This window comes from Artemia sp. Qi Xiang Cuo, chromosome 15 (genome assembly GCF_049724085.1).
Source record: "Artemia sp. Qi Xiang Cuo chromosome 15, ASM4972408v1, whole genome shotgun sequence".
Classification (NCBI taxonomy): Eukaryota; Metazoa; Arthropoda; class Branchiopoda; order Anostraca; family Artemiidae; genus Artemia; species Artemia sp. Qi Xiang Cuo.
The window spans coordinates 20218740-20234828 of NC_142808.1; the positions used below are offsets into that span (position 1 = coordinate 20218740).

General features: G+C 37.2%; 1 protein-coding gene across 4 annotated transcripts in view; it reads right to left on the minus strand.

Annotated features, from left to right (window-relative positions):
- LOC148943429 (uncharacterized) overlaps window positions 1-16089 on the minus strand; it is a 65075-nt gene that overhangs the window by 31771 nt on the left and 17215 nt on the right. For all 4 annotated transcript variants that reach the window (XM_089101522.1, XM_089101520.1, XM_089101521.1 and 1 more), the window contains one exon: window positions 1065-1275. In XM_089101522.1, the coding sequence (XP_088957648.1) occupies window positions 1065-1275 (211 nt within the window). The remainder of the gene's footprint in view (window positions 1-1064; window positions 1276-16089) is intronic.

Below are 16089 nucleotides of genomic sequence, written 5' to 3' on the forward strand. Positions count from 1 at the left end.
ATTTTATTATAGAATTATTATACAATTATTTGAAATTATTATTAAATTATTATAAGAAATTATAAGATTATATTTACATTAAAAATTACATAAGAGATATATTACGATGTTCCAATAAAGATAATAATACGATTGGTTAAGTCTGTTGTAATTCACTATTTTAGGATAAAGGTAATGGCAAATAATTGAGAACCATTACTGACAATTACCTTCTTGAATGCGCCTTGTATTAACCTAAAATGATTATGAATGATTGATTAAGATTTCCCCCTGACAAGCTTAGGCTGGTAAGTGAGCTGGTCATGTGTTTAGTTCTTTTCTGCCCGTTTTATGAGCTATGGGGATAAATTTGATATTACATGAGATATTACGTACTATTTATACTATTCATGCTAAACCCACACACACACAAACGGAAACGTGAAAGTTTACACAAAAAGGAACTTGTTTAAGGAAGCGGTTCTATCCCTTTTTTGTTTCTCTTTTACTAAATATTTTTTCTGTTTATTTTATTTCTTGATTTTCCTTTTCTTTTTTATCCTTTTTCGTTCTTTAACATATTGTTTCAAATATTGACAACTATTTTCTACTGTAAAAACTGGAGGTCTCCTTAAAATTTTAACAATTTAGTTGAATTTGTTATTTTCTGATCAGCCTTTAATGAATTATACAATTTTGAACTGGAAGTACATGTTTCAAAATATCAATTCAATATTCCTGAATAAATAAAATTTAATTCTAAATTTTAAAAACGAAATGTTGTTATTGAGCTAAGATTTTGACAGACTTTTTTTTCAAAAATATTTCAACACAGCTAAGGAGCTGTCAATACGCATGTACTTGTGTCAAAAACGGAAGAAATCAGACAGAACATAATCCTCTGTTCTTTAGGCAAAAACTTGACGGTGTGAATTCAGAGTTAGTTAGAAAGAAGAAATGAGCTCAAATGAAAAATAAAAAATACAAAACGAATTGGAGGTAAGGTATTTTGATACCAAGAAATACAGGACAATACATACAAATAAAATCAGGTTGTATTTTTTAATATTTCTTAAAAGCCTCACCTCCCAGTTTTGCTCCTCGCTCCGTCTCCTTAGCTGCAGCTCCAAGTGCCACCTGTAAACCAGTCAATACGGCACTCTTTCCACTACCATTAGGTCCAATGATGAAATTCAAATGAGAATTGAATTCAAAAGCCAAATGATCATGACACATGAAATTCTGTAGCCTCATAGAGAGGATAATTCCTGGTTTAGGGTCCGGTGGTGATTGGGGCTGTAAAACACAACCTTTTAATAGTTTGATAACGTTAATAAACTAACCAACATGCTAAATGATTTGATTTAAATTAAGATGTAATTGTTTGTTGTTGGTGATTGTGACCCCAGCATGGGGTCACAATGTGACCCAGCATGGACATGGCATGTAGCTGCTACCCCCGAGTATTTATTTCTTTCTTTCTTATTATAATGAATTCAAATGATGGTATATATATATATGCGTTTTTTTTACCTGATTCGCCCCAGGTCAACTGTTTGGTTTTGGGTGAATCATATTGATTTTTGTATGTAAATTATTGTTAAAGTTAAATAAATATTTATCATTTAAAATACAAGTTAATAATAAACATGACACTTCATAGGCATATTCACCAGATTCAGCATTAAATTGTTCCAAAAAGTATCTTGTAGGCACGCATGTAGATGAAGCGAGGGTTTTGGGTCTGTATCCACCCTGACATGTTAAAAACTTTAAGCTTCCCATAGTTTCTATGATTTTGAAACAACTCACCTGTTTTTTGTCTTTTGAAGTTGGCCTTAACTCTCTTCCCCAAAATAAATACCTGCAGACATGTCTGTTTATGAGTTATTAATTAAAAAAAAAAAAAACTTTTTCCACATAGCAAGTTTTACAAAGAAAAGTAAAGAGCTCCATTAAGCCAAGAATGAGCAAAAATAAAGTCGAATAATCTTCTAAACGTAAAACTACCATAAATTAATACCATAATCCCCAGAACAAAAAAAAAAAAAAAATGGCCGTGGATTGCCGGTATAATTGACATGTACTGATATTTATTCATTAAACTTTTGATAATTTTTTATTTATGAAAGTAAGAAAAGTGAACAAAATTTCTAATATCTTTTGATTTCAGTAAAGCGCAAATTGCGTTCTGGTCTTGAGAAAGCATGGGGTTTATCAGCCCTACTCGTGTTAATTTTTGCTCGTTTTGAGTTTAACTCGGCTATTTATTGTAATTTCTGTTCGTTTTGAATTTCATTTATTTATTGATAATGATTTGTGGTAGTTTTAGGCGTGGAAGATTATTTGACTTCATTTTTGCTCATTCTTGGATTAATGGAGCTGTTTACTTTTTTTTGAACAACTTTTTTTGTGGAAAAAGCTTTTTAAACTAATTTTTGTTCGTTTTTAATTGACAATCTTTTTCACGGAAAAAAATAATATTTTATATCTTTCTAGTTTTTTTTTCTATAAGAATCCATAGTAGGCTATGAGTTGCTATTTGTAAGTTGGTGAAACTTTTTCAACAATTTTTAATCCTGACACAAACAGTATTTTTAATTTAATTTTATAGCTTCTGAAACTCACCTGAAAAAGAAAAGTTAATATCATTCCCAAAATATTCTATCTCTTTGACAACCTGGATAAACTTACACTCTTTTGTTTATTCAAATTGTAAGAGAAGAAGTAGTATTAATAGTTTCCCCAAAAGTTTGAACTTAATACCCCCAGTCGTTCTCAATATATTGCTGAAGTGTCTTATAGGCAGCAACCATAAACACAATGCCTTTGATTTATTTTAAAGCAACATTAGATTTAAAGCATAATCAGCCAATTGCATAATTGTGGGGGTTGACATGCCTAATATCCTTAAAGACATAGTTGCTGGACCGTTCTACTATGTTGAACAAGATGGCTGTTTCGAAATTCTTACTGGATGCGTTTGGAAAGTGAATGGGCTTGAGAGAAGGGCTGCTTGCCCTTCAATCTCTTGTTACTCTTCGAAAGGGCACCAGAACTAATAATTTTGAGTTGAATTAGCTCCTTTAAAAGTTTCAATGACATTTCTAGCTATTATAGAGTGGTGCTGAAAATGATAGTCCTTGTATGCCCTGTTGTAAACCTGCACGCGTACAGTTTTATCCTTTAACTGAAACTCCTAAAAGTTTCATCGTAATACCTTTAGCGTCATTAGTTACATTAACTGTAGTGGTAGTATTAAAAGTATACATATAATGCCGTCTGGCTAGTTCAAAATCCCCCACAACTTACCCTTAAAGGTCTATATTAATAATATAAATTGTTCTTCAGATATTACTTAGTCACCTTTTTGAAAGTCCACATGCTCATAGTTTTTTTTTATTTAGTTCAACATAGCCTAAATATTCCTTAAAAGCTTTTCCTTAATACCCTTAGCTTGCGCAGTAGCAATAATTGTAGCAGCATTAGTAGCAGCATGGGCATAGCACCTCTAGTTTCTTTAACATTCCCTTCAACACATGCGGAAAGATATTGCTGTTACACCTTTTTGAAAGCCTGCATACAGAGGGCGTGTTCTGATTCAGTTCATCTTCCCCCTCAAAATTTCTTGACAATTTCACATTCATGCCCTTCGGCACAGTTGTAATAGTAGTCACAGTAAGTAGTATTGATATTTCTAGTAAAAGTATTGAATAGCGGTAGTACTACTAGCAGAAATAGTATTAACCTATTGCCTTGTGGTCAATTGAACATCCCTCTCATTAAGTCCTGGAAGTTTCAATTTAATACAATTAGCCATTGCTGATATGTCCTTTCGATAACCTGTACGTTCAGATGCTTCTTAAAATTTTCATCTCAATGCTCTTAGCCCTACACGTAGTTGCAATAGAAGTAGTAGTAGTAGTATTAAATGTAGTAGTAACAGTAGTATTATTAGTAGTGTGCACATATTGTCTTTTGGTGAGATGATGATCTTCCCTTTAAGTATTCTCTGAAAGTTTCAACTTACTACCCCAATCAATTCCTAAGATACGCGATTTTGACAATGTGCATGCACATAGCTTCTTTTGATTTAATTCAAATTTCTCCTTAATACTGTAAATGGAATAATGTGGTAGTAGTTGTGGTAGTATTGATAGCATGCAAATACTGCCTTTTTGATCATCTCCCTTATCAGTTCCTGAATTTCCCAAATTAATATACTCAGTCATTCCTGTGTTGTACCCTTTTGACAATCCGTATACACACAATGTGTTTTGATTTAGTTCAACACTCCTTTTAAAATTCTTTGAAAGGCTCACCTGAATACCCTTCGTCTTCTTGGAAAGAAAAATTCAAACATGCATACCTTTCTCAATAACATATACTATCTCTAAACAATGAAGGAATTGCCTAACTTCAGCCCTTGTCCTGAGGACTGTGGGGAGGTTGACATCCACAAATACTGGACCTTTCAACAATGCTGAACAATATATTTTGACTCTTAAAAAGGGCACTAAGACTTCCGACTTCCAATCAAATGAGCTCCATCCGATCCAAAGTTTAAACAACTACCCATTCAATAAAAACCTTATATTCCCTGGGCATAACTTACAACCCTTGCCCATGGGCTCTGGGGGATTGTGTCCACCCTAAAGACATTGTTATATGATTTTTGGACTTTCCATAATAGATTTTCCATAACAGAAACTGGGGCACCCTCGCCCGGGGTCATAAATACAGATGGAGGAGGAAGAAGGCCCCTCAAATGTACACTCAAAAGGGCCCACTGGTTTGTCCACAAGTCCCATGAGTTACAAACCTTCTCCCAGTAATGAATTGAATTGCAGGGTGATACATAACACCATCGCGGGAGAATCCTCTCTTGGAGGACAACGGCGACATTGGGTAAGTTCCTGATATTTAGACAACTGCCTCTAAAAAGGGCTGCCTCGCCCCTTTCGGGGTACCTGCAAGACTGGGGACCTTGCGGTCAACTCTATTCCCACTTGAGGAGTGGCGCCCCTCAAGGAAATTATAGCCTAGTAAACGACACAGCATTCGCATGGGATTCTGACTAATGGACAATTTTTCTGGAATTGGTATGTTTTGATGGGCGTCTTTGGGCTGAAAAACCTCTTTCTAGCTAATTTATCTATTATGGGTGCCTCCCCGTAGTAGCATAATATTTGTAGGCATGAATATATAATGAGTCGGAGGCAATGGGCTTGAGACTGTCTGTGCAGGATTTCGACTCTTGTTAATAGAAGAGCATCGCCAAGTGCTGAACACCATGTTGTGACCAATATGGGCCCAGGATTGCACAAAGCCTCCATTCATGGAGGTCCCAGGGACCTCTTGCAATCCGGTTCTAAGCCAGCTTAAGCCCTTCGGTGTAGACTTGAGAAAATAAGTGATCCCCGTCCTGCACTGGTATCCGGGATCATTGATTTTCCTGAGGCGAAAATAATTTCAATGATTTAAAGAACATGAAAATTGGAACTTGGAATGTTACGAGATTAAAAATGACTATCGTATCGACATTTTGACTGAAGAATTCAGGCGATTCGAACTGGATTTATTAGGAGTTTCAGAAACTCATATCCCAGGAGTAGGAAGCATGAAATTAGGTGATATAGAATTTGGTTACTCAGGTAGAAAGGATGGGGTACATAGACAGGGAGTAGAGCTCATGATGAATAAGGAAGCTGCTAAGTCTTGTTTAGGCTGGGAAGGTATTAATAATAGAATACTAATTGCTCATTTTATGACTAGAAAGTTCAGGGTATCAGTTATAGTAGCATACGCCCCTGTAGAACCGACTGACGGAGATACTAGTGACTCAGATGAATTTTACTTACAGTTACTGGAGCAAATAAACAAGGTCCCAGGTAGAAATATGATGTTATTACTGAGAGATTTTAACGCCCAGGTTGGTAGAAATAGGAATAGATGGTATCCCAGCCTAGGTAAATTTGGTGTAGGAAAAGAAAACAGTAATGGAAACAGACTTTTGCAAATTTGTAGGTATAACAATCTAGTTATAACCAATACGGTGTTTGGTCATAAAATGGATTATAAGTTAACATGGTATTCACGTGATGGTAAGACAGCAAACCTCATTGATTATGTTAGAGTAACCCGAAGACTGGCAGGATCAATATAAAATACTAGGATATATAGGAGTGTTGTTATTGATGTTACAAGTAAAGATCACTATTTAGTAGTGTCTAGGGTTAATTTAAAGCTGAAATATCGGAAGGGTAACTACCTCCCGGGAAGTTATGATTTTGGTAGACTCCAGGACGAGAATTTGAGAGAAACTTTCCAGGAACAGTTGAATACTAAACTTGAGAGTTTAAAACTTGGTAATGTGGAAGATGGTTGGAATAATTTTAGAAAAAAAATTTGTGAAGTTGCTGAAGGTGTATTAGGGAAGAAAGCTAGAACTGCAGCTAAGAATACTAGCGAAAAAGCTTTATGTTTAATAGAAAGGAGAAAGGACTTGTACAAAAATTATCTGAGTGATAGATCGTATGAAAACAAAAGAAATGTAAAGAAAGTGGAGAAAGCATTAAAATATGAACTAAGGAAGTGTGAAGTGGAGGCCATGGATAAAATTGTCGAGGATCTGGAAGATGCAGCTAGACGGCATAATAGTAAAATATTCTACTTGCTCGTTACCAATTTGAGAGGGAGGAGTCAACGCAGACTTAGCCCAGCTCAACATATAATTTGGGTAACAATTAGCCATAAAGAAAAAACTAAAGAGAGATGGTCCGAAAATTTTCTAAATTTGCTTAACCAAGATAGAGTTGCAGGGAAAAATATAGAGAAAAAAGAAAAGTTTGTGATACCTTTGATGTGAAGGAAGATTTGTTTTGTGAGGAAGAATTAGCGACAGTACTAAAAGGATTAAAAAATAATAAGGCTCCAGGTGCTGATAGGGTGGTAAACGAGTATCCTAAATATGGTGGCTCTGAGGTTAGAAATAAGTTACTGAAGATTATGAATGATTTTTGGAAAAGGGGAAATACCTAACGATTTTAGGAAAACCTTAATTAAGCCACTGTATAAGAAAGGTGCTAAGAGAAACTGTGTTAATTATCGAAGCATTAGTCAGGTCTCACTAGGTAGCTAATTACTTAGTAACATGATACTTTTTAGACTGAGAGATGCAATAGACAAAGTCGTAAGAGATGAACAGTGTGGTTTTAGAAACGGTAGAGGATGGATCGACCAACTTTTCCCTCTTAGGCAATAATTGAGAAGTGCCTGAGTTTTCAAACACCTTTGGTCCTCAGTTTTATAGTTTATGAGCAAGCTTTCGATTTGGTTGATAGAAGAGCTTTAATACAGGTTTTATCCTTGTATGGTATACCAGAAAACTGCATTTAAGTGATTAGTGCTATGTAAGAGAATAACACTGCCGCGGTTAAGGTAGGAAATGAGGTTAGCAGCTGGTTTTGTATTAAATCAGGAGTTAAGCAGGATTGTGTTCTATCCCCCTTTGTATGGATTATTTTGATGGACTTTCTTTAAGGAGCACAGGAAAGGCAATGGGAGACCAAGGAATCAAATGGGGAGGAAAAAGTCTCCTGGACTTGGATTACGCTGATGATTTAAGCATCCTAGATGAAAGTGTGAGCAAAACGAATGAAGTTTTAGAGGTTTTGCGAGTTCAGGATGCTAGAATTGGTTTGAAAATTAATGTTAGGAAGACTAAGTCACTAAGGCTGGGAATAAGTGAAGATGAAAAGGTGATGTTGGGTAATGAAAAGATTGATCAGGTGGACAGCTTCACTTACCTTGGTACTATTATTAATAAAGATGGTGGGAGCAGTGAAGATGTTAAATATAGAATAGCCAAGGTTCAGGGTGTTTTTTCACAGTTATAAAAAGATTAGAAGAATAGGAATATAAGTCTGCATACCAAGATTAGAATATTAGAAGCTACAGTGGTGGCAGTGGTTAAATATTGCTCTGAAGCATGGGCGCTCCGAAAAGCGGATAAAGATTTTCTAGATATTTTCCAGATAAATTGCTCAAGGCATGTTTTGGGTACCCGGATGACTGACCGTATTTCAAACGATAGGCTATACGAAAAATGTGTTTCAATACCACTCTGTAGGGCTATAATGAAAGAAAGGTTGAGGTGGCTAGGGCACGTTGTGCGGATGAAAGATGACAGATTGCCGAAGATTGTTCTTTTCGGCCAACCATCTAGGGCTAAACGGAACAGGTCGTCCCCGTCTGGGGTGAAAGGATGTCATAAAGAAAGATTTAAAGGAAATGGGAACTTCGTGGGCGGGTGTAAAAAGGGAGGCTTTGAATAGATTGGGGTGGAGGAGGAGCGTGCGTAGCTGTGTTGGCCTCAGGCGGCTTGGTGCTGCGGTGAGTTGTTAGTAGTAGTAGTAGTTTTGGACTTTTGGTAACAAAATGGCTATCTCACAATTTTAGTTAAATATATTTTGGGAAAAAAGGATGTCAAAGAGGGGGGCTAATCGCTCTCCACCACGTTTAACTTTTAAAAGGAAACTAGAACTTTACATTTCAAACCAAATGAGCCTCTTCTAAAGTTCACACGACCATCCCTTCTATAAAAAAAAACTTATATTCCCCCGGGGTATAACTTACGACCCTTACCCCCAGACTCTGGGGGATTATTTCCACCCCACATCCCAAAGGCCTTACTTATATAATCTTTGAATATTTTTGAACAAATAGTTATCTCAAAATTTTTATCGGATTCATTTGTGGAAAATAAAACGTAGGGGGGGGGGGGGTTGAGCTGTCCCCGACTTCAACCCTTAAAAAGCGAACTAGAATATCTTAATTCCAAGCAAATGATCTTGTACTTACTTGTACTTGTGGCGGGAATCGGGCGTTTCCACTTGCCCGGCATCGATGATCTTGGAGGCCTTTTTTGGATCATGTTGAGCGATCCTATGCCAGCTGCTCTGCAAAAGCGAGCCACTGAGTTGACCATCTGTATCTGAACTTTCTGAATCCCCCGATAGGTTCAAGTTCTGATTTGGCCAGGTTCCACCAGTTCTTCCTCTGTCCACCTTGGCGTCTCTTCCAGGAGCTAATAGGCTCGACTAGAAGTATTTGGCGAGGCAAGTATTCTGGCGGCTTCCGTAATTCGGGGAATCAAGCAAATGATCCCCCTTTATACGAACACCCTTTCCATAAAAACCATATATGCCCTCAAGGCATAACTTATAACACTTGCGCTGAGGGCTCTGAGGAGGGGGGGGGGGTGTCATCCTCAAAGACATAATTTCCAGAGCTTTCAACTACGCTGATCAAAATGGCTATCTCAAAATTTTAATTAGATGTGTTTTGGAAATTGATAGTCGTGGGGGGAGGGGGGCTTGTTGCCCTCCAATCAATTTTGAATATAACAGGCCTCCCTCTAGGCTCACTAGCTCAGAGAGGATCAACCTCTCTGGCTGCTTTATCTTTTCCGCACATCTCCCAGCTCAAGGCCTCGATCATACTTTGTGAAAGACTTATTTCTACAAAGTCTTTGGTATCTATGGCTTTCCTCGGCTTTTTAAAGAAGCATTTCTGCTACTTGGCTCTTCTCCTTTTCAACTGACTTTTTCTCAATCAAATCTTTTTCCAGGTGTTCAATAATCTTCTTCTCAGGAAACATCCCCTTTTTTCCTCTTCTTCTTGCTTTCTTCTCTTCTTCTTTTTTTCCTTTTGGACTCCTCTTCTTTTTTCCTTTGACCTTGTGATTTCTCTTCACTATAGCGGCAAGTGGCCAGGTAAGCAGTTCTAGCACTTTCAAGGATGCCACCGCATGCTACTTTATCAGATGTAAAATAAAATCCCCGCTTGAATGGGAGAGCTCAGAAAGTTTTTTTTTTCTCCTGAATATCAGTCAAAGCACTTTGCTTTACAAAACGACTGGCAGTCATCATTACTAATCGACGCATTTCGTCATACAGAATGTGGATAGGTGGTTCTTCCCGTTGAAACAACTCTATGAACAGAGCAAATAGCTTTCCAAAATATATGACAAAGAGGACTAATGCTTTGGTTGTCGTACACTCGAGAAGACTACTAGATATCTCTCGGTATCCGTTGTACTTCATCAATTCTGGTCTTTTCTTATGGATGAATTTCAGGAAATGCTCATCGAGAGCATCCCATTGCTCATCAAGTCCCTCAGCTGAAACAACGAGGGTTAGCCATCGACTTGGCACATTTTTCAGCAAATGATGTGGAGGAAGCTCCACATCTTCACAAAACATGCAGTGTTACAGTTTGATACGTTTTAAATAGAACTCTTGCACATTTGCTTCGCTTGTCCTTTATAAGCGAAAAGACGGCAACTGCAAGTGCTTTCCAGCTGATGGTAAAAAAATATGATATTTATGAACTTTTTTTTAAAATTATAAACCATTTATTAGCCTAGGTTAAAAATGTGAACTTTTCTCATAATTATGAACCCAGTGGGACACCTGCTATTAAAAGGGACACTAGCCCCTTCAATTTCCACCGTCCGAGCACAGTAAATCTTAAAAAGGGCACTAGAACTTCTAATTACCAATTCAATGAGCCCCCTCCGAAGTTTATACGATGACTCTTTCTATATAAACCTTATATGCCCCCAGGACATAACTTACAACCCTTGCCCTGAGTGCTATGGGGGGAGGGGGTGTCATCCTCAAAGACACAATTTCCGGACCTTTCAACTACGTTGAACAAAATAGTTATCTCAGAATTTTGATTGGACGTGTTTGGGGAAATGGTGGGCATGGAGGGGTGTTAGTTGCCCTTCAATCAATTTCAACTATTAAAAAGGGCACTGCCCCTTTCAATTTCCAATCGAATGAGCCCTTTTTGAAGTTTCTACGACAACTTCTTCGATAAGAAGTGCCTGATCTAAAACTGAAAAAAATAGATAATACATGGATCCCACACCGCTCTGTACTTAGGCAGCTACCTATGATAGGTATTCGTCCAAGGTCAAGTTACTAAATTTGGATTACTTACTTTTGTTTATAATTTTTATGAGTTGTAAACAATTTTAATGTACATATTGTAATATTGAACTCTCTTATTCTTGTATTCAAAATAAGGTAGATTTTTTGCAAACTTGTATGGTTGTGCAGAAAGAAAACAATTACGGTGTTAATTGAAACCAAATCCATGCCGAACTATTTGCAGTAAATCCGCTTTCTATATTACCTCCCCATGATACTTTATTTCAAACAAGGCTCATAAAGCACCTTTTATCCACAATCATTGTCGTCTTTTTTATATAGTACTTCATGGATGTAACTACTACAGACTGCCATTGCAGATCCTAAAATGTGAGTGTTGTACCCAAATTAATTCAAGAAAGGATTTCAGAAGGTAATTTCCATATAATTATCTAAACTGGAAAATTTCTAAAATAACATCAGCAAAAACACATATTACAGTGAGTTCTTAAGGAGACCTGAAGAATTTCATGTTTATGGAAGAGATCGCCTATCATCAGCTCAGGGTCTTCAGGCATTATCAAAGGCAGCGCAATAGCGCTGCCTAAGTAAAGGGCGATGTGGGCACAATGTATTATTATTATTATTTTTTTTTGGTTTTAGACCAGGGCACTTCGTATCAAATGAGTTGTTGTAGAAACTTCGAAAAGAGCTCATTCTATTGGAAACTGAAAGGACTAGTGCCCCTTTTAATAGTCAAAAGCAATTGGGGGGGGGGCGGGAACTAACCCCCCTCACACGCCCACCATTTCCCCAAACACATCCAATCTAAATTTAGAGATAGCCATTTTGTTCAACGTAATTAAAAGGTGCGGAAATTATATTTTTGAGGATGACAACCCCCCCCCACCCTCGGGGCCGGGGTTGTAAGTTATGCCCGGGGGGCATATAAGGTTTTTTTTATAGAAAGGGTGATCGTAGAATCTTCGGAGGGGCTCACTGGATTGGTAAACAGAAGTTCTAGTACCCTTTTAATGATTCAAAGTAATCGGAGGCTGGGTACCCCCTCCCCCCGACATCTCGTATTTTCCCAAAATGCATCTGACAGAAATTTTGAGATGACCATTTGTTGTCGTAGAAACTTCAAAAGGCTCAATCGATAGGAAATTTAAAAGGCCTTTTGTAATAGTCAAAAGTGATTGAAAGGCAATAAGCCCCCCTCCCCCACACCCATCAATTCCAAAACACATATAATCAAAATTTTAAGATAGCCATTTTGTTCAGCGTAGTTGAAAGGTCTAGAAATTATGTCTCTCAGGATAAAACCCCCTCCCCAGAGCCCTCAGCGCGAGGGTTAGAAGTTATGCCTCGAGGGCATATAAGGATTTTATTGAAAGGGTGGTCGTTTTAACTCCGGAAGGGGTTCATTTGGAATCAGATGTTCTAGTTCCCTTTTTAAGAGTCAAAGTGATCGAGGTAAACCCTCCCCCTCTGGGGGGCGGGTTACTCCCAGAGTCTGGGAGTAAGGGTTGTAAGTTATTCCCCTGGGGCACATAAGGTTTTAATGAAGGGGTGGTCGTGTGAACTTTAAATGAGGTTCATTTAATTTGAAATGTATAGTTCTAGTTCACTTTTAAAAGTTAAACATGACAGAGAGCAACTAGCCCCCCTCCCTGACATCCTCTTTTCCCAAAACACATTCAATTGAAATTGTGAGATAGCCATTTTGTTACCAATAGTCAAACAATCATATAACAATGTCTTTAGGGTAGACACAATTCCCCAGAGCCCATGGATAAGAGTTGTAAGTTATGCCCAGGGAATATAAAGTTTTTATGGAACGGGTAGTTGTATATGCTTTGGATCGGATGGCGCTCATTTGATTGGAAGTCGGAAGTTTTAGTGTCCTTTTTAAGAGTTAAAAGTGAATGAAGGGACGTCAGCCCCCCCCCAAGCCCATTATTCCCAAACCAAAACATATCCGATCGTAATTTTAAGAGAGCTATTTTGTTCGGTATTGTTGAAAGGTCCAGTATTGGGGATGTCAATCTCTCCACAGTCCTCACGACAAGGGTTGTAAGTTAGGCAATTCGTTCATTGGTTACACATAGTCTATGTTATTGAGAATGGTATGCATGTTTGAACTTTACTTTCCAAAAAGATGAAGGGTATTCAGGTGAGGTTTTTAGAAAATGTTGAGGGGAGTGTTGAACTAAATCAAAACATGTTATGTATATACGGATTGTCAAATGGATACAACACAGGAATAACTGAGTATATAAATTTGGAAAATTCAGGAAATGATAAGGGAGATGATCAAAAAGGAGATACTTGCATGCTATCAATACTACCACAACTACCACCACTACAACTACCACACTACTCCATTTAGAGCATTAGGGGAAATTTGAACTAAATCAAAAGACGCTTTGTGCATGCACATTGTCAAAATAGCGTATCTCAAAAATTGATTTAGGTCTTAAGCTGAAACTTTCACAGAATACTTAAAGGGGAAGATCATGTCACCAAGAGGCAATATGTGCACACTACTGCTAATGCTACTGTTACTGCTGCATTTACTACTACTACTACTACTTCTATTGTAACTACTTGTAGGGCTCAGAGCATTGAGATGAAAATTTCGAGAAGTATATAAACGTACATGTTTTCACGTCTTAAAGTATTTTGGTGGTTAATGTAAAAGAGACAAGTTTTATGGTTTTTAGTCAAATTGGTAAGCCCATATATCTCGGTGGGCGAATATTATTTTCTGGTAATTCTCTAGAACATGTTAATTTAATAAGGTATCTAGGTTTTTATCTAGACTGCAATATGTCATGGAAACGTCACAGTGATCTTGTGGCATCAAAGTTGCAAGAGGCCTTGGAATTATACGTCGACTGAAGCACTTCGTACCGGTCGGGTGATGTTGCTTCTTTATTATTCGATTATTGGCCCCTATATATCGTGCGGCTGTATGTTATGGGCTAGCAATTTTTTTGGTCATTTTAGGCGTCTACAGGTATTACAGAATAAGGCCGTCCGTATGATAAGGGGTACATTAAAGTAACTAATAATACAGTAGCTTGTTTTAGCAAATCAAAGGTGATGGACGTGGGATACGTTCGTGACTACCAGGCTGCGGCTTTTACTTACCAGTATTTTCATGAAGTGTGTCCATCGGTGTCTTTAGATTTTTTCGACAAAATAATGATTTGCATGATTATTATGCAAGGAATGCTAATAAACTGGTAACAGAGCATAGGAGTGGAAGTCAAACTGGATTTCAAATGAAACATCTAGGCCATGGAGTATGGAATTCCCTCCCAGATAGTGTTGAAGCGGCTGAACACCAGCACTTGTTAAAAAAAGTAAAGAATTTTTTGTTGGGGGGGGGGGGGTGAGGAACCATGACTCAGAGATTGAAGATATATGTTATTATTTATTTTCTTTTGTTATTATCTTCTTTTTTTTTCCTTATTTTCTTTCTTTTATTTTTTTTTATGTTTTATGTGATTGTTCATCAGTATGTGTGAAAATGAAGTTTAAAATTTACTTAGAAATTTAAAACTTATTTTTTAAGTATGTTGAAATAGTTTGTGGTAACCGCCCAGTGCCAGTGCATTTATGTCTTCCCATGGGCGATTACCTATTGATCATGTTTAACTAGGTCGTTTTGAAATTAATTAATCTAATCTAATTTAATCTAAACAGGTTATCAAAAGGACATATCAGCAATGGCATAGCAATGGCTAATTGTATTAAGTTGAAACTTCCAGGACTTGATGAGAGGGGTGTTCAACTGACCAAAAGGCAATAGGTTAGTACTACTGGTGCTAGTAGCACTACAGCTATTCAATACTATTACTAGTTATATCAATACTACTACTGTGACTACTATTATAACCATGCCTAAGGGCATGAAGGTAAAAGTTTCAAGAAATTTTGAGGGGGAAAAGTGAACTGAACCAGAACACGCCCTCTGCATGCAGGTTGTCAAAAGGGTGGAACAGCATCTTAGGAACAGTTTGGTGAAATACGTTGAAACTAGCAGGGCTTGTTGTGAGGGATGTTTAATTAACAAAAGGAAAATACTTGCATCCTAATGCTACTGATTCTACTCATACTACTGCTACTGTTACTATTATTACAAACTCTATTACTGCTACTGCCATTAAAGTTTAGGCTTATACAATTAATTCTACAGCTTCTGCTACTACTACTGCTATTACAACTACGCAAATTAAAGCGATAAAATTGGGACATATAGTAACTGTATGGAACAAAATCGAAACACACTGTGCCCACAAAGCTTTTCAAGCGGACGCATCAGAAATGCTTCAGGAATGGATGATGGTATGTATTAAGCTAAAACTTTCAGCGTGTGTTGAAGGGGATGTTGAAGAAAACAAAGGTGCTATGTGCATACTGCTACTAATGCTGCTACAACTATTGCAACTGCGCAAGCTAAGGGTATTAAGGTGAAGCTTTCAAGGGATATTTAGGCGAATGTTGAACTAAATAAAAAAGCTTTTAATACGACCACTACAGTTAATGTAACTAAAGACGCTAAAGGTATTAAGATGAAAGTTTTAGGGAACGTTTAGGAGTTTCAATTAAAGGAAAAACTGTACGGTTGCAGGTTTTCAAAATGGCATATAAGCAACATCATAGGTAGCACCCCTCTATAATAGCTAGAAATATCATTGAAACTTTTAAAGGAGCTAATTCAATTCAAAATTAAACGTTCTGGTGCCTTTTTTAAGAGTAACAAGGATCTGGAGGACAAGCAGCCCTTCTCTCAAGCCCCTTCATTTTCCAAACGCATCCAGTCAAAATTTGGGACAACCGTTTTATTCAGAATAGTAGAACGGTTCAGCAACCATGTCCTTAGGAATATTAGGAATGTCAACCCCCCACAATTACGCAATTGGCCCATTATTCTTTAAAACTAAACGTTACTTTAAAATGAATAAAAAAGCATCGTGTTTATGGTTGCCAATAAGATACCTCAGCAATATATCGAGAACGACTAGGGGCAATAAGTTGAAACTTTTGGATACTACTATTACTACTTCGGCTCTTACAATTTAAATAAATAAATAGAGTGTAAGTGCATCCAGGTTGTCAAAGAGCATAGATAGAATCTTTTGGGAGTGATATTAAGTTT